General features: G+C 43.4%; 1 protein-coding gene across 1 annotated transcript; it reads right to left on the bottom strand.

Moving 5' to 3' along the window:
• Window positions 1–8,892: 8,892 nt before the first annotated feature.
• Window positions 8,893–19,276, bottom strand: hjv (hemojuvelin BMP co-receptor; the record flags this gene model as incomplete). Its single annotated transcript, XM_080753873.1, has 5 exons — window positions 8,893–9,117; window positions 9,415–9,861; window positions 13,130–13,441; window positions 16,718–16,953; window positions 19,183–19,276. 5 exons carry the CDS (start codon window positions 19,274–19,276, stop codon window positions 8,893–8,895), a joined length of 1,314 nt encoding a protein of 437 aa, XP_080609999.1.
• Window positions 19,277–19,829: the final 553 nt, after the last annotated feature.

Genomic DNA, 19,829 nt, shown 5'->3' with positions numbered 1-19,829 from the left:
ACTTTAGTGTCCTGTCACTTTGGTGCATGTGGTCAGGGACGTGCAGAGAATGTTAGAGAGGCAGGGGCTGACATTTCTAAAAGGGCCTTTTGGTGGAAATATTGAAAATAGCTGACCTCCAAACTGCTTGGAGGTCGTCTATTTTTGGCGCTGGATACCACACTGAGAGGGCAATTCTTTCAACATAAGATGCTACATTCAAGTTCAGGAGAGTTTGGACAATGAATGCCGCCTTCAGGTATGGTATGAAAAGAGGACATTTGTGTTTCTTTCACCATTAAGAAAGCACAGCAGCGACTGTACTTTCTGAGACGCCTCAAGAGATTTGGCTTGAGCACCAAGACTCTTGTGAATTTCTATCGTTGCACCATAGAAAGTGTTCTGACAGGTTGCATCACAGCGTGGTTTGGTAACTTGACTGCCCAGGACTGTAGACAGCTGCAGAGGATTGTGAAGAGAGCAGCTAAAATCATCGGCACAGAATTGCCACAGCTCCATACAATCTATATTCTATACCACACGCTGCAAGAAAAAGACTCAGAACATCATTAAAAATAGCAGCCATCCCGCCCATTCCCTGTTCTCACTCCTCCCATCCGAAAAACGTTACCAGAGCATCAAATCGCACACCACTCGTTTCAGTAATATTCTTTTTGCCCAGGCAGTCAGGTTGCTCAACGAAGGGTTGAAAGTGAAACATAGGTAAACATGGGCACTGTACTGTACGCATTTTTAAACTGTACACTTTTACACTGTATGGTATTGTCGTTGTTGGGACTTGTCTTGTGTGGCCTGCATGGTATGTGGGTCCACACTCTTGTCGGTCACTGTGACCATGTCTTTGTGTAATAAGGCTGAGAGTGCTCCTGGCACAAGCATTTCATTGTATCTGTACTTGTATGGATATGTGTGACAATAAACCTGAACCTGAACCTGAACTTTTTACAGACAGATAAAAGGGCAGGGGCTCAAGCCCCCGTTGATGTCTATGTGTGCACGTGCCTGCATGTGGTTATGTTGATTGCTATATATCCTTCTGCATGGGTGGTAGGTTTATAGTGTTATGAGAAATGGTTTGACTGTGTTGGAGTGGGGTTGCACTTTAAGAGTCGTGGGAATGAGGTTAGAGTTTCAGGAATTGAAGGACAACAGTAAATGCTGGAATGTTGTAGGCCAGTGGAGGAAAGTAACCAAGTAAATTTACTTAAGTACTGTACGGTATTTGTTCTTTACGTGAGTATTTCCAATGTCCAATACTTTTACTTTTACTCCACTTTGTACATCCCTGATCCAAATATTCCTACTTTTACTCCACTATGAAGTTTATTTGAAAACGTTAGTTACTAGTTACTTCATAAATTGATTATTATTACAAAACATACATTAATCACTTCAAACCTATACAATTCGGCCATTTGAAAATAGCCATTTGAAAATAGCTGATCTACAAGATCACAATTTTATGTAGTATGGTTCTCTGCTTCATCTAGATCTCTCTCTCTCAACTTGGCCTGACAAACAGGGGCGCCAATCGGGTATGGCAGGGGTATGCAGCTGCCATACCCTGGGTCCCGGGTGGAAAATAAAAGTTACTGTTAAATGTAAATCCATGAATGTCTCTTTGTCTATATGCGCTGGTTATTATGTTCTTAAATTACAGTAAAATAACTACAAATGCAAATATTTAACAAAATGGTCACGTTTACTAACATGCCATAGCTGCACTTGAACAACCGTTCCAGGCTGCCATATCCAGCCCAAGACACTGTAGAAACTGGGGAAAAATAGAATGTACTTCTTAAAATAAATGTATCATGTAGATACATAGAAGATCTAACCCTCATGGTATGGCAACTTGACTGGTGTCTTGCAAGACACCAGTCATGTTGCCATACCTTAGCTTTTCTCTGAACTGACGCCACTGAATTCGACCATTTGAAAATAGCCATTTGAAAATAGCCAATCTACAAGATCATACTTTTATGGTTCTCTGCTTCATCTCTCTCTCTCTCAACTTGGCCTGACAAACAATTTAAATCATAATTTGTATATGACCTGAGTCAAGCTTGAGGTCAAAATCACACATTTTTAGGGTATACTGCTGCATGTAACCAAGATGAAGGCTGTTTTATTGTGATATTCTATTTTTGCAAAGTGTGTTCAGAGCTGCCATGAGTGAATGACGCTTGCTTTGCTTCCACTTGCTGGTGGACAGATGTTACTACAGTCTGTGCTAGTAGAACCATGATGAACCAAGGTAAATAGGAGGTAGGGACATCACATGACAACGGGGATGTGCCATGTCTGGCTATGAAGCTCACCATGGGTGCCAGTGTGGGTTAAAGATCCACTCGCTCTGCCTTTTCTGCTCGCTTCCGGCGCTTGCGACTGATGTCACAAATATCTACACTAGGTGACAGAACGGGGAGACATGTCTGTCCATGCAGTGAGTTTGAGTAATAACAACTGAATATAGGTAAAGATGACGTCTCATTATCAAAACTAGCACAGCACACTAGGTGCAGCCAATGACAGTGTGACATTAACATGCACATTGTTGTGAAATATACAGCCATAATTTAGAACGCCTCTGCCTAGACAACATGTAGGCTGCATCTAACAAAACAAGACAGCGTGTCCTGTGTGTGATGTCATTGCGCATGCACCTCCCAGACCCAACTTTGATCCGCGATTAACGACAATATTTTTTTTTACCACCGACAAGAGTCTCGCGTTAACGCAGCACGATAACGCCGATAACGGCCCAGGTTTAAATAATACTAATACCACCCCCTGGCGGTAGTGATGGTGTAGTGTGGTCTGGCCCCTCACAATTGAGATTCTATTTCCACCAGCCACCAGAAAGGGTTAGCCAATCAGGGCTGTAGGCTTGGGGCACATGGTGGGTGGTGGCCTGGTTCAAAACCATTCAGCCAATCAGGCGAGTCTGTGTGTATACAAACACATCCCCCCTCCAATCTCATTGCAGACATCAAACAGGGCGTAGTCTTTGATGCTTTCATTGACTAACGAGCAATTGACACTTGTATGGCTCAATCAATTACCTCAGTTCAAAACCCCTTTGAAGTTCAGAAATGGAATCTCTCCCTGCAATCCCAGACTCTCTTCCCAAAACAAAGTGTGTGATAGAGGCTGGCACCGCCAGGCAAGATTACTTTTGCACTTTTGTGTAGGAAAGAGACAAATACACAGATACACAGACCACCCACGTTTATCAACATTTATCAGCATGACAAATACAATATACAATCATGTCACACACGGTAATACCTCCATTTATTACAATTCAGGGGTGTTCATTTTTATGAAGTTTGTCGTGCACACTATGCAACTGAATAAGTAAAAAAATGTTTTATGTAAAGACACTGTTTGGACAAAAAACATTTGAGGATAGAAAACCAGGAAATACATTCATCTGCTGTTTTGACTCCGTACATGCACACATATGAGCGCAGACACATGCATGCCATGCGCGTGCACACACACACACACACACACACACACACACACACACACACACACACACACACACACACACACACACACACACACACACACACACAGGGCCGGACTGGGACAAATTCGGCCCTGGCATCTTTGGCACAGACCGGCCCACTACAACCGGCGTGAACCGAACATAGAAGATCTACAAGCCCAAAACGCGCCGAGTCACCAGCATGTTGTGGGCTTGTATAGAGACACACGGGCGCCTACAAATTCACGCCCACAATTGAAACAGCGGCCCCGCTTCGGGTAAGGGAGAATGGTGAACTGCAAGCCAGCCCATAGAAAGTCATTGCAATTCAACTGTGGTTAGCCTAATATTACAATAATCCTACACGAACTGAAGACTATATTGATTTAAATAAAAATATGTTTTCAAATGTATGGCCTGACCCTGACAACATATCTTCTTGTTTGCTAAATACACAATGTGTGTCACGTTTAATTTGCCACTTGAATGGATTACCCATAATGTTAACAGAGAGGAGGGGAAACGGCAGACACAGAACCTGTCGCTTTTCAGTGACATCACTGTCTTTACTGCTGTGCGTTTATGAGCGCCGACTTTGAAGATCCTGACTTTTTCCAACTACAGAGTGGATTCTCCAGGTTAGTATTAATCCAAAAATAACCTGCAAGACTCCGTTTGGGAGAAGCGATATGCGAACATTTTCCCAAAAACCTAATTATACATGAGAGGCAAGCGTATCTGGGTACTGAAAACCTCAAGGGATCCGTCCATGACGTGTGTACCATGCGACCACCTAAACTTAAGATTTCCAATGCTAGCACTTTTGACTCACAGATGAAGTATATTAAATTATATTGTAGGTAGTGTATGAAGATGACAGATATGCCACTTTAAAAAGGCAAAATTTTACTCATGGGACACTTTATTAGAACACAAAAAAAATCGATATGGCCTCAGTAGTGAACCACTGAAATTATGATATATCACGATGCCTCTCATTGGGATTGCATCGGCAGCTGCAGTTCTCCGTTCTTCCTTACCCGAAGTGGGGCCGCTGTCACAATAGGGGCCGTGAATTTGTAGGCGCCCGTGTGTCTCTATGCTGTTAAATGTTTGGGTGGGACTCCTGGGCCACAGTAGCCTGTGATTGGGCTACTAGGCCATATTCAGATGATAGACAAACCAGTTGGGCCAATCATGTGATGTCTCTCTGCTCTGTGGGCCGGTGCTACTGAAGGATTGGCCCTCTTGCCTTAGTGGCCGCCCAGTCCAGAGATTACTGTCCTAAAATGGTGGCAACATTTTTATTTATATATTTTTTGGTCCCACAGGCCCACTTGAAGTTGGCCCACCGAGTATATGCACGGTATGCCAGATGCCCTGTCCACCCCGGCACACACACACATACACACACACACGCGCAAGCACGCACACACTTACGCACACACAAGAAAGAAAGAAAGAAAGAAAGAAAGAAAGAAAGAAATTGAATTGATTGATTAATTTTGATAATCCGACCAAACAATAACTACGTACAATGCACTTCCGGTTGAATTGATTGATGATCCATTTGAAGCCCATATTCTGGGGGTAACAGATCTACAAGCTTGTAGATGGGCTTGTAGATCTTTGTCGGCAAAGGGATTTAGAGTAGCTGGGGAAAAAAATGTATTGCAAGAATAGAGGTGGTTAAAACCATTTTGACTGCGGAAGCTTGTGATTGTGACGAAAGTCGGGGGGACGGAGATACACCGACACCTAACCTTAACCTCAGTAAAACTAACGCTGGTGAATGCTAACCTGGTGAAATGCTAACCTGACAACTAGTGGTGGGCGATATGGTGATAATTATCGTTGAGACGATACAATGTCTCCACGATATGCCTATTCAGAGGTATCGGATATATCGTGATACAATTGAGGGAGCCTTGTAAAAAAAATCCTGTTCAATCGTTAATACAGAGATTCATTGCAAAATTAAATTATACCTGCATTTTAGTCAAAATCATCAGTTCTTAACTCTGACAAAATACAAATGAAACCAAATGGACCCGTAAGGGTCCATTTGGTTTCATTTGTACACTGTCAGAGTTACATACTTGTAAAGGTCAATGTAGACCTCCCAAAAGGAACCCAGAGACTCTAGTTTTTTGTCAAGTAACTTGAAAAATAACCATAAAAACCAACGTGAAAAAGAATCGTGATAAAATCGTGTATCGTGATACAGCTTGGGAAAATATCGTGATATTGTATTTTTCCAGATCGCCCACCCCTACTGCCAACGCTGGTGAATGCTAACCTGGTGAAATGCTAACCTGCAGACGCTGGTGAATGCTGAATGTTAACCTGGTCGGACCGACAGGAGGTCGTCTCCACCTTGACTCGAGGTGCTTTTTTGATACACTCGGACTGAAAGACCTGCAAAGAATATTGTCCCGATGAGGACCACTGCTACTGAGACCACAGCGGAAGCATCACATTCTGGGAAACCAGCCTGCTGCCATTGCACGCGACATATACAAAAGAAGCACAGACAGCAGAGAGGGAGGCGATGAAAAGGTCCTGCTGCGACCTGTTGTTTGTGCTTGTAGATGTTCGATTTTCAAAAAAAAGACAACACAGGGATTTAGCGGTTCAAATGCACCACAAGTTGCGCTGCAACTTAGAAAACTGTCCTTTGGTTGTCCTTCTCACTGCAGCAGTCAAGGCAAAAAGTCACAATGGAACTTATGCAGACCGGGAGAAAAGAGGTTCCACGCAAGGACTCTGTCAGCAGTGCGTGAAATGTACCTTTAACACATTCATCGCCATGGGTATTAATGAATGAATGAATTCATCCTCCTTTGCCAGGGTCTTTCATTGTTTTTACCTTATTTTGACGATCCACGGAACGCACAACGTCACCACATTGTATAAACACACTGTTTGTAACATCCAACAATCTTTTCTTCTTCCATCCGGAAAAGAAACCGCGGCGATCCATTCTTTAGTTATGGTCTGTTGAAAAAAGCTTGTTTTGACAAAAACACAATCTGGGAGAAGAAACCGAGTTGCAGTGTATCAGTTTTTCTGAATTTGCAATTATTGGTCTGGTTGGGCAAAAGAAGGATTTCCGGATGACGTCATCTCCTGATGGATCATGGGAAACGGAGTCTTTGTGTCACTCCCGGGTGCGGGAGACCCACAATCTATGACATGCATGGGCAACTGGCGGCCCGGGGGCCACATGCGGCCCCCACCTTCACTTCATGCAGCCCGCATACAATTCCAAACATGACCTGCTCTAATTCTGTCTATATTAGTAGCTTAATGACTAGTATAGTAGAATTAAAATGTATTTATTTTATCCAATATTTATTTTGTCCAATGTAGGTATTTGTATATAGGTTCATAAAGTTAAAATGAGTATATAACTAAATGTGTTTTAAATTAAATCAAATTTTTACATTTCAGGATTCCAATTCAAAAGAAGCAAAAATAGCCATCTACAAGCTTAAAGTGCATCACACTGCGATGTGTTTTGAGCTTGTAGATCTGCTATTCTTGCTTCTTTTGTATGAGATACTAGAAAGTGACAAAGTAGGACATACCGGTAGCAATATGCAATGTGGCCCTCTGGAGTGAAGGTGGAAATATAGTGGCCCTCGCCATCATCAAAGTTACCCACCCCTGGTCTATGATAGATCACTTGCCGTGTTTTGGCGTCAACGCCGGCCAATGTGTTAAACCCATTTAGAGCGGGTACACCTTATTGTGTATCATTATTTTATGCTTTAACTATTGAAAAATAGCAGATATACAAGCTCACAGCGCGGCACCGCGCTGCGAGCTTGTAGATCTGCTATTTTTGAAAAAACTTGAAAATTAGAAAATTTACCCGATTCTATAATTGTCTTTTGAATCCTTCTAAGGTTTTTGGAAAAAACAATGTTTCTGAGTCAGCAATCTGGCCAGCCATCGTCAAAGAAAAGGTCCTTTTCACTTAACTGGAGCTCAGTTAGTCTGTTCTTGAGCGACTACTATGTCAGTGGTGCTCAAACCTTTTCACGTGAAGGACCCCCAAAATGATATGTATTTGACCACGGACCCCCATCCCAGAAGCAAATTTGAGTTACAGACGTTCGCTTTGAAAATGCATATATTCAAAGATTTGCACACATTTTCACAACTTTTTCAAAAATAGCAGATATACAAGCTCGCAATCTGCTATTTTTCACTGGTTAAAGCATTCAATAATTCTAGGCCTAAATGGGTTTAACCCATGGGTTTAACCCATTTAGGCTTGAACGCAAATCTGTGTCACTTTACATTTGAACCACTTTAACCATTATCGTATGCTTTAACTATTAAAAAATAGCAGATATACAGTTCACTATGAGCTTGTGAAAAATCATGAACATTTGTGCAAGTCTTTGAATGTGTTTGACCCGATTCCATGAATGTCTTCTGAATCCTTCTTCTAAATCAGTGGTTCTCAAACTTTTTCATGTCAAGGACAAATATGTATTGGGCCGCGGACCCCCATCTCGAAATAATTTGTTCCCTTTTAAAAAGATATGGGCTATACAAAGACTTAAAAAAAAAAAAATCCTAAAAATAGCAGATCTGAAAATAGCAGATCTACAAGTAGCTCGCAGCGCGGCACTCTGTGCTATTTTTCAAAAGCTAAAGCATAAAATAATTGCCGGCCAATGTGTTAAAGGACCTACACCATGAATTTAACTTTTTCTATTTTAAAACCTTTTTTTGGGGTCCCACTGGCACCTTCTATCCTCACAAAGTCCTATTTCTGACCGTTGTGTCTTTCTCTGGTTTTGGGCAGACAGAGATGAAAAGCTTTCCACGGGTTCTCAGAACAGTGCTGTTCTGAGAGTTGACGAGAGTGACGTCACTCTCGTTTCCCGTTTTTTTTTTCAGTCAAAACTTTTTTTTTTTCAAAAAAATGCAATGCAGAGTCAACAAATTAAAAAAAAAAAAAAAAAAATCAAATTTTTTTTTTCAAAACTTCAAAAAAAAAAATTTTTTCAAAAAAATTTTTTTCAAAAATTTTTTTTTTCAAAAAACTTTTTTTTCAAAACCTTTTTTTTTCAAAAAACTTTTTTTTTTCAAAACACTTTTTTCAAAAAACTTTTTTTTTTCAAAAAACTTTTTTTTTTCAAAAAACTTTTTTTTTTCAAAAAACTTTTTTTTTTTCAAAAAACTTCTTTTTTTTCTGGAAAAACCCCACTAGATCTGAGCCTCATTATAGTAGAGCTAGAACAAACAAAAAGAATGGTCAGAGTGTTTTTTGAGGGTTAAAACCTGTCTAAGACTCAATTTTGAGCATATATTTATACAAAAAATATAGTTTTAAAAGCATGGTGTAGGCCCTTTAAAAAAAACAAGACAACATGTGTTTATGTTGCAAAGCTCCAGGCGGCTCCCAGCAGCGCGGCCATCATCAGCCCCATGGCCGTCGTGGCCGACCGGCACTGCCAATGTCCCGACGCCGCCACTGGCGGCGGCGGCAGCAGGTGCAGCCGGTCGCCGTCGTCGATCATCCCCCTGGCGTCCTCGAGGGCGGCCACCGCGGCCAAGCTGGAGTTGAGGTCCCCGCTCACCAGCAGGTCAAACACGCACGCCTGGAACGATGAGAATGACGTGTCACAGAACAGGCTTAAACATGTAAATGACAACTTTTGTTTAGGTCATTTGCGCATCACTGAGTATTATTACATCTTTAACCATTATTTTATGCTTGAGAAATAGCAGATATACGAGCTCGCAGTTTTTTCTTTTTTTTTTTGTAATCTTAAAAAAACAACATCATTTTCAATTATAAACCGATTAATCGCTCAGCCCTAAATTCAAAGATTTGCAAAAATGTCCACGATCGTCCAAAAAAATGGCAGATCTACAAAGCTCCACGTCTCCCCTACCTGGTAGTACATGTCTCTGGCGGGGAGCAGGGCGCCACAGTGTGCCTGGGCGCTCGCCGAGGAAGAGGCGGAGGAGGAGAAAGAGGCGGGCGGCGGGGAGAGCACGTCGATCCGCTGCGATGCGGGGCAGCCCCACACGCACAGCTGCACGTCCCGCTCGGGGCCGAAGGCCTCCACAACGGCGCGCGGCGCCCGCACCGACAGCCCCAGGGAGCGGCCGCTCTGGCGGACCACCAGCACCGCGCCGATGTGCGCCGCCCGGATCTCGGCGTGCCTCCCGGGGCTCTGCGAGCGCACCGCCAGGCTGGGGGGGTGGCTCCCGCCCCCGCCAACGCCCCCGCCGCTAGACACGGAGCCGTCCGCGAAGGCGGCCGGGACATCGTCCAGCTCGGCCTGGTAGATCTGCTGCTCCGCGCACTGACGCCAGCTCTTGAAGATGATGGTGATCTGGAGAGAGAGAGAGAGAGTGCACACGTAAAGTGTGTGATAGCACGCAACACATTCATTTCCAGTGTTGCCAGATGTACGATAATTATCGTATTTGTACGAAAATTGAGTACCTGAGACGAATAACAGTCTAAAGGCCCATTCCCACTGGGCCAGATAACAGATAAAAAAATCTCTTTCTCCAGATATTTTTCCATTCAAAGTGGATGGTAGATACAGATAGGCAGCCTGCCTGCTGCCTATATTGTGAACGTGACCTGACGAAGATGATGTATTGACATCGAAACATCGCTTTTCCCTGCAGTGCCCTGCATCCTAAAAGAATAAAAATCGGAGTAGGCTTTTTCCATGACTGGTGCACGCACGCATATCAATCAAAAACATTCACACCGTCGCCGCACGCTCTATCATTATAAAACGGCCAACATCACTCAAAAGCGCAAATTAACATTTCACCCATTCAGAGAATGAACGATTATCCCTTACCATTAGCATTACGTTCACACTTCATGAATTAACATGACACTGGCTCAATGGTCCATTGTATGAGATGAGATGTGTTACTATAGGCTACTTGTAGGATAGATTAATGCCATAGTGTTTTCTATGGCTTATCTTCTAGCATTCTTTTGTATAGAACTGTACCGCTTTTTTTGCAAACTTAATACAGTAGTCAGTCAGTCAGTCAGTCAGTCTGCAGTCTCGTAGGGTAGGCTAGTAATCAGGCTAGTAATTAGAACATCCCGTTCAAAGAATGAACGATAACACCCTTTTCACTCGCAGGCAGTCAGTCGGTCTCGGTCAATCAATCATCAGTCACAACTCTTCTCGCGGTCGTAGGCGCTCTGCTGCTCCGTAACTGTAGGTCCCTGATTTCTGTTCCACACCCCCACGCACACACAGTCCTGCTTCTCTGAGGGAGAGCCCGCCTCCAGCCCACTACAGTGTCCATTAAGGAAAGAGGAACGGTGGAAAGGAGGGACGGAACGGGTCTGTCTTCTCTTGTGAGATACGTTGAATGAACTCAAAGATATTTAATTAATGAAGATAGCTCATCCTCATTGGATCCACTAGAGTGCGACATGGTACACAAATCCTACAAATAGACTCCTAAGTGGGCGCCGGCTCTGATGGCAAATCTCGCGCACGTCCTGTTTACTGGTGCTATAGATCCCGCGAGAGTGTGTTGCTGGGACAGCTAAAGAGCAATAATAAAGTTGATTTTCTCAGTTGTTGTGTCGCTGAAAAAAGCCACTTTAGTATGACAATTTTGTTAATATTATGTGGCTTGTGATGATCTGGTCCAATATTTAGTTCAGTGACTATAGCTTCTGAACTATTATTTTGCTCTGTGTTCACGTTAGCTCTCCCATTGTAAATGAATAGACTCCAAACATGCTTCCGCCTCCTAAAAAGGTATCTACCTACGTAGAAACTACCCACAGAAACGGGAAGTACAGGTCTTTTGCACCCTCTTGCTATCGCCCTCTTGGATGAACTGTCTCTCTCTCTCTCGTCGCATTTGCAACTGAACGCCGTGAACGGTTGAACGGGTCTTTTCCGGATCGTGTGATGTGTCGGTCATTCATGACCGACACATCACTAATGATCTCCAGCTGTGACACTGTGTGAGCATCGATCGTCACCTCTCCCCACGCTAACGCTCTGGACAGATGAGCTACTCTTCCCCATAGCCTCTCTCCCTCTCCGCTCGCTGCTCTGTCTGCAGGCAGCAAAGGACTGTCACCCTTTCCGTGAAAGCCTTTTTCTGTGTCGTATAAAAAAAAAGAATACAGTCCCGGGAGAGATCTGTAGTATGGTACATGTGTCTTTAGTTCCGACCATCTACAAAAAGACAAAATATAAAATATATATAAAATAGCAGCCATAGTAACAGTAATAGTAGTTCCATCAACTACAGTAAGCCTACTACTTGACATGACAATGGCTGAACCACTGTCTTAGACGGCCTTAATAACCTATTGTGGTGTGTAAAATAGCCTATAGAAAAAGGTTATTAAGGGTAACAATAATAATAATAATAATAATAAGGGTAATAAAATAATTAATAATACATAAACAAGTATCGAAAACGGTATTGAAAAAGGTATCGGATCGATTCGGAGGTGAACGATACCCATCCCTAGTATCATCAGCTCGCACCTTATTGTATCGAATCGCTTAAAATTCCACAAAATCGAAAACGCATCGAATCGCATCGAAATTGCACCGAATCGAATTGTATGGAATCGTTCTGTATGTAAGCTGTATCGCCTCTGAATCGAATCGTAGCCCATGTATCGGATACGTATCGAATCGCCTTGTATCTATCTAGTTCACCCTTTGTCAGCCTTCTGGTTGGTCCCTGACTGACCAACCAGCAGGCTCCTCCTTCTACCTTGTTCGGCCCTGAATCCGCCTTGTTTATGTTGAATTTGCCAAAACATATTTTTTGGAGAAATAAAAACAAGCCCAGTCACTAAACTGCACCTGAGATTTTTTTTTTTTACTGAAACCAAGTTTAAAATGAGAATTGAATACACAGAATAACAATACAAAGCACCTGAAAAAACATGTTATTTCAATGGTAGCGGATGGAGAGACCAATGGGAGCGAAGAGGGGTGGGACTATGGGCGGCACTTGACATCCCCTTGGGATAATAAAGGTATCTATCTACAAAGGGTCAATTGACGCCATCTGCCAGGGACAGGCTGGGCCCCTGATTCAGCCCGGGAAAAAGAGTTGTAGAGGTCCTCATTGTGCGCTATAGAGAGGGATCTCTCTCTATAGCGCTGCTGCTTCTCAAAGATTTGCCATTTCAGATCATGACACGTGACAAGCCAGTGGGCCAATTACATGAGTTATATCTCGTCATTGTCGGGTGGAAACCTTGTATGTCCAAAACCATTTTAAAAATGATTTAAACTAGTGAAAACAGACGATCTACAAGCACACAACGCCTCGCGGTGAGAGGCGTTGTGTGCTTGTAGATCTGCTGTTTTCACTACGTTTGTGCGACAGCCTTGTCTGATGAAGCAGGGCTTTGCTTTGCGAAAAAATGTACAAATTTGAAACTTGGAGATACAAGGTTTCTGCCCGACAGTGACGATTTACTTTGTTGGCCGCCAAGCCCCCAAAATGGAACGAAGGCAGACATTTCTTTTCCTAATGGCCAGCCTGGACCGGCCGGTAATGAACCGACCGTTCGGGAGTTGTCCCGCTTTTCCCAATGGCCAGCACGTCCCTGCGCATCTGCCTGTGACTCACTTTGGTCAGAGTGGTGGTGTGGGCCCCGCGTCCAGTGGGCGTGTTGGTGGCCTGGATGTACAGGTACTGGTTGTCCACGAGCGGCCAGGCGCCTCGCGCCGCGCACGTCTGGAACTCGTCGGCGAAGGTCCGGACGTGCGGGTCTCCGAACACGCCGCAGTGCAGGTACTCTGGCGCCCGGCCCTCCCGCAGGAAGTAGCCCTTCTCGTACAGACACGCCTCCCCGGACATGGGTGCTTGCGGGGGCGGGCGGGGCTGGGCGGTGGGCCCTGCCCTGGGGCAGCGGTGCTGGAGCAGGAGGTCCTCGATGCCCTGGAGCGCAAGGTTATCATACAGGGGCGTCAATTGGGTATGGCAGGGGTATGCAGCTGCCATACCCTGGGTCCAGGGGGGGAGAATACAAGTTACTTTAAAACATAAATCCATGAATGTCTCTTTGTCTATCTGTGCTGGTTATTATGTTGTTAAATTACATTAAAATAACTACAAATGCAAAATGTATTATAATATAATGTATTATAATTATATTCTCCACACTTTTATTCTCCCCATCTTGACAGAATAGTGTATTCACAGGTTCCGCAGGTCAGCTGCACAGGTGCAATTCATTATTGTTAATTGTGGCACGTTTACTATATTATGCCAAGTATAGCTGCACTTGAACAACTGTTCCAGACTGCCATATCCAGCCCAAGAAACCATAGAAATCTTTGGGGAAAAAAATAGAATGTACTTCTTAAAATAAATTTATCATGCCTAAGGTATGGCAACATGACTGGTGTCTTGCAAGACACCAGTCTTGCAATGTAGAAATACTCTGTTACAAGTTACAGTCTGGAATTACTTGAGATTAAGTTCAAAAGTACTATTCATGCAGAATGACTTTACAAATGCATAAAATGTAGAAGAATCTTTAGAAAATAGCATATTTACCAGCTCACAGCGTGCCACGGTGCGATGCATTTGTGAGCTTGAAGATCTGCTGTTTTCAAATGGCTGAAATGTACAGTGTGTATAGGCCTGAAGTGGTTAATGCATGTTGTGTAATAATAATCAAAATCTACAAACTAGTAACTAAAGCTTTCAAATAATTGGTGGAGTCAAACTCATCCGGTGGCAGGCAATAAGTTGAGTATTGAGTAAATATTTACAGCTTTACACCAGGGGGTTTCAAACCTTTTTCCATCCACGGCACCCCTGAATTGCACTGTTCATTTTTAGAATCTTACTTCATTACGCGTCACAGAGAAATATCCAATTCCATCAGAACTAATTGTAAATAACTTTATATTTAACGTTTAACCACTTGAACACCTGCATCTCTGTATTCTGGGGGGGGAAGGCTCACTAAAAATTATCTACAAACTCACGTGTCACAACGTGACGCGTTGTGAGCTTGTAGATCGGCTATTTTTGGTGAGTTGGAAAAAGACCTCATCAAGTACAGTGCAAATCAGGTCTTTTACTAAGCAAAGTGAAGCGCTATTGATGTAGTGATATCAATGAATTCCAAACGTTATTGAATTATTCTGCGGCACCCCTGGATTGCCATCACGGTCGGCGCCTAGAGTTAGGCATAGTAAGCTAATGGCTAAACACAGCTGAGCTAAGCTAGTAGATAAACAAAGAGGTGTCGCAGACGGGTGACGTCACCGACTACACAAGTGAATGGCAGTGTTGTCGCCATCTTGTGGTGACTACGCAGAATTACACAGGTGTGTTGATAAGTGACTATCAAAGTGAATTGATCAGGTGGTGGTAGGGGGGTGTGGTGAACTACAAAACGAGCGCTCTTACCCCCAGTAGCGTCAGTTCAGAAAAAGCTGTATGGCAACATGACTGGTGTCTTGCACGACACCAGTCATGTTGCCATACCTTAGCAACAGGCATGATACATTTATTTTAAGAAGTACACCAGTAAGACTCCCTAATCGGGAGATAAGCGACCGTTGGTCGCTTATCTCCACAAATATCACAACCTCCACCTCTCACGTCATACGGGCAGCCATAGTTACACCTGGAATGTTGAATCTCCATATATGGAGATAACCTACGCATCACACAAAGTCTGACCTCACCAGCCCATACTTGGGCATGGACGACTTATGTCTCCATATACGGAGATGGCCATATATGGAGATACAATGACATCACAGAGTCCACAGCTGATGATGTGGCGTGATGTCATACAATACACAAACAAGCCCTATATAAAGGGGCAATTCTCACCAGGGAAGAGAACATTCCTCGACTCAGACCTTATCGCCAGGATCAACTAAGCTTATAGCTTATCATCACATCCAACCATCTTAAGATACTCAGCTAGTGGGGAATGTTCTCCATATATCTCCATATATATCCATATATGGCCATCTCCGTATATGGAGATATAAGTCGTCCATGCTCAAGTATGGGCTGGTGAGGTCAGACTTTGTGTGATGCGTAGGTTATCTCCATATATGGAGATTCAACATTCCAGGTGTAACTATGGCTGCCGATGTCATACTGATGTCAGCAGTGTGATGTCATACTGATGCGGAGATATGAGCAGGGCAAAGGTGTGACGTGTGACGTGTGACCGACGGACGGACGGACGGACGGACGGTGGAGGTTTTGATACTAAACTGCGACCTTACGGTCGCAATTAAAACATTTTCCCCCGTTTCTTGGGCTGGATATGGCAGCCGGAACGGTTGTTCAAGTGCAGCTAAACTTGGCATAGGCTATAGTAAACGTGCCACAATTAACAATAATGAATTGCACCTGTACCATTTTGTCAAGATGGGGAGAATACAAGTGTAGAGAATATCATTATAAAATTGTTAAAGTGACCATTTTGTAAAATTTTGCATTTGTAGTTACTTTACTGTAATTTAACAACATAACCAGAACAGATAGACAAAGAGACATTCATGGATTTATATTTAAAAGTCACTTTTATGTTCCCCCCTGCTGCATACCCCTGCCATACCCAATTGACGCCCCTGCAGGGCCCTGCTTACCCCAATCTAACTGAGTTAACCAAACCAGAGCCGTAGAATGGAGAGTTCTGCCACCTACCTTCACTTCATGGGGCGAGTCCAATGGCGGCTCGTGGGGAGCTTCTAAAGTGACTCATCGCGAGAATTGGTTATCAAGCTATAGCAACTGACAGTCTCATGATAACAGAGTACATGCCTTTCATTGCCTTACTTTCAGCTGCCACTTGGTGGTGCTATTGTGCATGTTAACAACAACATTATGGCAACGCAGTGATTAGCCAGTGACAGGGCAACAGCCCGACTTTAATGATCTTAAACCACATTATTTTAAATAGTTTTTTGGCAATAGTATAAAGTAAATATTACATAGACTTTAGTTGTCACGGTAAAATACTTTAAAACAGTTCTCATTTTGTATATTTACCTAAAAATGACGATATTCGCGACGCTTCTATTGAAACCAATGTTATTTAAATCGCCCGCTTGTCACTTTAGAGCTGAAACATGGGTCACGTGACGCAGTTCCTTTTTTGACCCCTCGGTGGCACCACTCTCTCTCTCTCTCAATACACTCTGACCCGAACTAACTGTAACATAAGAAACTTGCCTGGACAGCAGAGTGGTAGGCCAGGTCGCCCCGGCAGGCCCTGGCGGTGCGCTTGGTGCACATGCCATAGGAGCGCAGCGCGCTGCAGTAGCCGGAGTTCTTCACCGCCTCCCTCAGCCCTCCGCCCACGCCGCCCAGGTCCAGCGTGGCTGCCACGAAGTCAGCGTTGCACCGGAGGATCTGGCACGGCATCCCCCTCTGTCCCCCGTGTCTGTCCCCCGCGTCTGTCCCCCATGCTACGGGGGGAGAGAGGAACGGGACACACGGTGACAGAGGAGGGAACACAGAGGGACAGAGAGAAGGTTTCATTTATTTTGATGGAACTTAAAGGGATACTAGGTAACCTTAAACCTATTTTTTGTGTGGGAAAAAAAAAATGTATAGAAATATTTAACCTGCCACAAAAAGTTCGGAAATCTAACTTTGGTCGATTATATCTCCCCTTTAATGTGTTTTATATACAGTAATTTGTATCGTTGATTTGTCACCTTTACAACGAGGTACAGCTTGTAAGCATTGGGCATTCAAGGCATGAGCTACACAGCCAAACGTGTGGGTAGCGCCGACCCAAAATTTGCCAACATTCGGTCCATTATATCCCCCCTTTAATTGTGCCACATGGTATTGTGTTTGATATCATTGTTATCGGTGATTTGTCACCTTTACAACGAGGTACAGCTTGTAAGGATCTGGCATTCGTGGAATGAGCAACACAGCCAAACATGTGGGTAGCGCCCCTCCAAAAATGGTCAAAATGGCCTGGCAGGCCTGCAATACTGTTCTTTTGGTGTTCACCTTTGTTACTTGGGGCATTGAATGATTGCACTCTCTCACAGTAATAAGGAAAAGAAAAAACAACACATATTGGCAATTTTTACACTTTGTTAATGTTAAGCTCAGTGTCAGGGAAGCCCAAAACGAGAGTAAATGCCAGCAGAACAGTATATTGCAAGCCATTTTGGCAAAATTCTGGTCGGCGCTACCCACACGTTTGGCTGTGTAGCTCATGCCTCGAATGCCAGATGCTTACAAGCTGTACTTCGTTGTAAAGGTGACAAATCACCGATAAAAATGATATAAAAATACAATACCATTTGGGTTTATTAAAGGGGAGATATAATCGACCAAAGTTAGATTTCCGAACTTTTTGTGGCAAGTTTTATATTGCTGTGCTGGGGTGTTTCCTTGCAGAAATACACATCCCTCTGGCTGTATTTTGGTTTTGTTCCACTGTTTATGTTGACATTCATCGCTTGGAGGGCCGTTTTGGTCAGGGGGAGCTGGCCAGAGCTCTTAATTGCTCCCTTTGAACTTCAAATGTGCTCTGAGGTTCTTGATTGGGCCATAAAAGTGTCAAGTGCTCGTTAGTGATCTCTCTTATCAATGAAAGCATCAAAGACAACTACCTGTTTGATGCCTAGGAAAATAAAGAAGGAATGTGCATGAGCTGAGGGGCGTGTCACTACCTGGGGTATTGCACATGCTCAGTACAATCTGGCCTGCACCTACACAAAGGCTCAGTAGATGGCAGCATGTGACCATTAAATGGTAGTGTTTGTTTTGTCCCACTTTAAGTGCCTGCTGGGGACCTTATATTTATAGCATATCGTCGTTGTCGGGTGGAAACCTTGTATGTCCAAAACCGTTCGTTTTGTATTTATCATCTATAAAATGTCTAAACTAGTGAAAACACTGCCCGACAGTGACGATATTTTAGCGATTATGTTGTGAGTAAAACGTTGAGACTGACTGAAAATAACTTTGTACTTCAAGTTTAACCCTCTAAGGCCAAAATATAGAAATACTTGAAATAAAAAAATTTAAAAAATCAGATGGTGTTGTAGGAGTCCTAATAAGAGAAAAATGAAATGTTTTTTTCAAAAAAATGTTTTTGTAAGGTTTTATAGCCATAAATCATAAATCATAAATCATGCTCTAATTTACATATGGGGGATATTTTTCACAATAATAACATATGTTCTAGACTTTCTAATGATCACCAAAAAAATAGTACAGGCATTTTACTTATGTTTTTGTGAGGAATAGCTCCCATGAAAAAGTGAGATGTTGTTCGTCAAAACTCTGGAATGTCAGCGGGTGTGGCGGGTGTGAATGTCAGCCTATGTGCGGGGTATTTCTATGCAAATATTGTGGCCAACGGCATTATAATACTAAACAATAGAATCCAATGGTGATGTTTAGGTGGTAGGGGGAGCTAAAATAAAATGAATTAAACCTTTTTTTGGATAAAATACAAACGTTGTAATAATACAACAGTGGGCCTTAGAGGGTTAAAAATTTTAACCCTATCATTTAATGATACTAAATATTTTTTCAAGTGTCCAAATACATTCCAAATATTATCAAATGATCTCGCGGCAGACCCTGGACTGCCGTCACGGCACCCCAGGGTGCCCTGTCACCCACTTTGAAAACCCCTGCTCTAAGTGACGTTGAGGACTTACCTCCAGGGGTGCACAGGTGCAGCAGGAGCAGGACCGCCGCGATGCTGCGTTTCCGCGGAAACGGCGCGCAGGCTTCCGGAGCTGAGGTCCCCATGCCCCCCACCCCCCCTCCCCCCTCCCCCTCTCACCCCGCTAATAACAGCAGGCTGAACTCTGTCTCTGTCTCCGTAAAGAGACCCTGAAAGATGAGCAAAATAGTGTTGAAAAAATATACAATGTAAAATATATTTTCTAGCATCATCTGCCAATTTCATATAGCTGGGACTTTAACTGATTAATTTCAATTAATAAATTAAGGAAAATTAACGCGATTAAAACGAATTACGCATTTTAATCGCGCTTAGTTTTTGCACCATAGAGCCGTTCTCACTGGACTAGTTTCAAGCGTAGCCTACCAATCATACTGATGCACTCTCTAGCTCGGACACAGAGCGGGGATACATGTCCGTCCATGCAGTGAGCAACTGTTAAGAACTGAATGCTGACGTCTCATTATCAAAACTAGCATAGCACACATCCACATGCACATTGTCGTGAAATACTACCACACTTTAGAACGCCTCTGCCAAGACAACATGTTGGCTGGTTAAGGATTTGGCTAACGATTCCAAGGAATCGATCCACCGATTCTCATCTCTACTCACCCC

This window comes from Nannobrachium achirus (genome assembly GCF_963921795.1).
Source record: "Nannobrachium achirus genome assembly, chromosome: 2".
Taxonomy (NCBI): Eukaryota; Metazoa; Chordata; class Actinopteri; order Myctophiformes; family Myctophidae; genus Nannobrachium; species Nannobrachium achirus.
The sequence above is the reverse complement of the archived record's forward strand: the minus strand, read 5'-3'. Positions and strand labels throughout refer to the sequence as shown.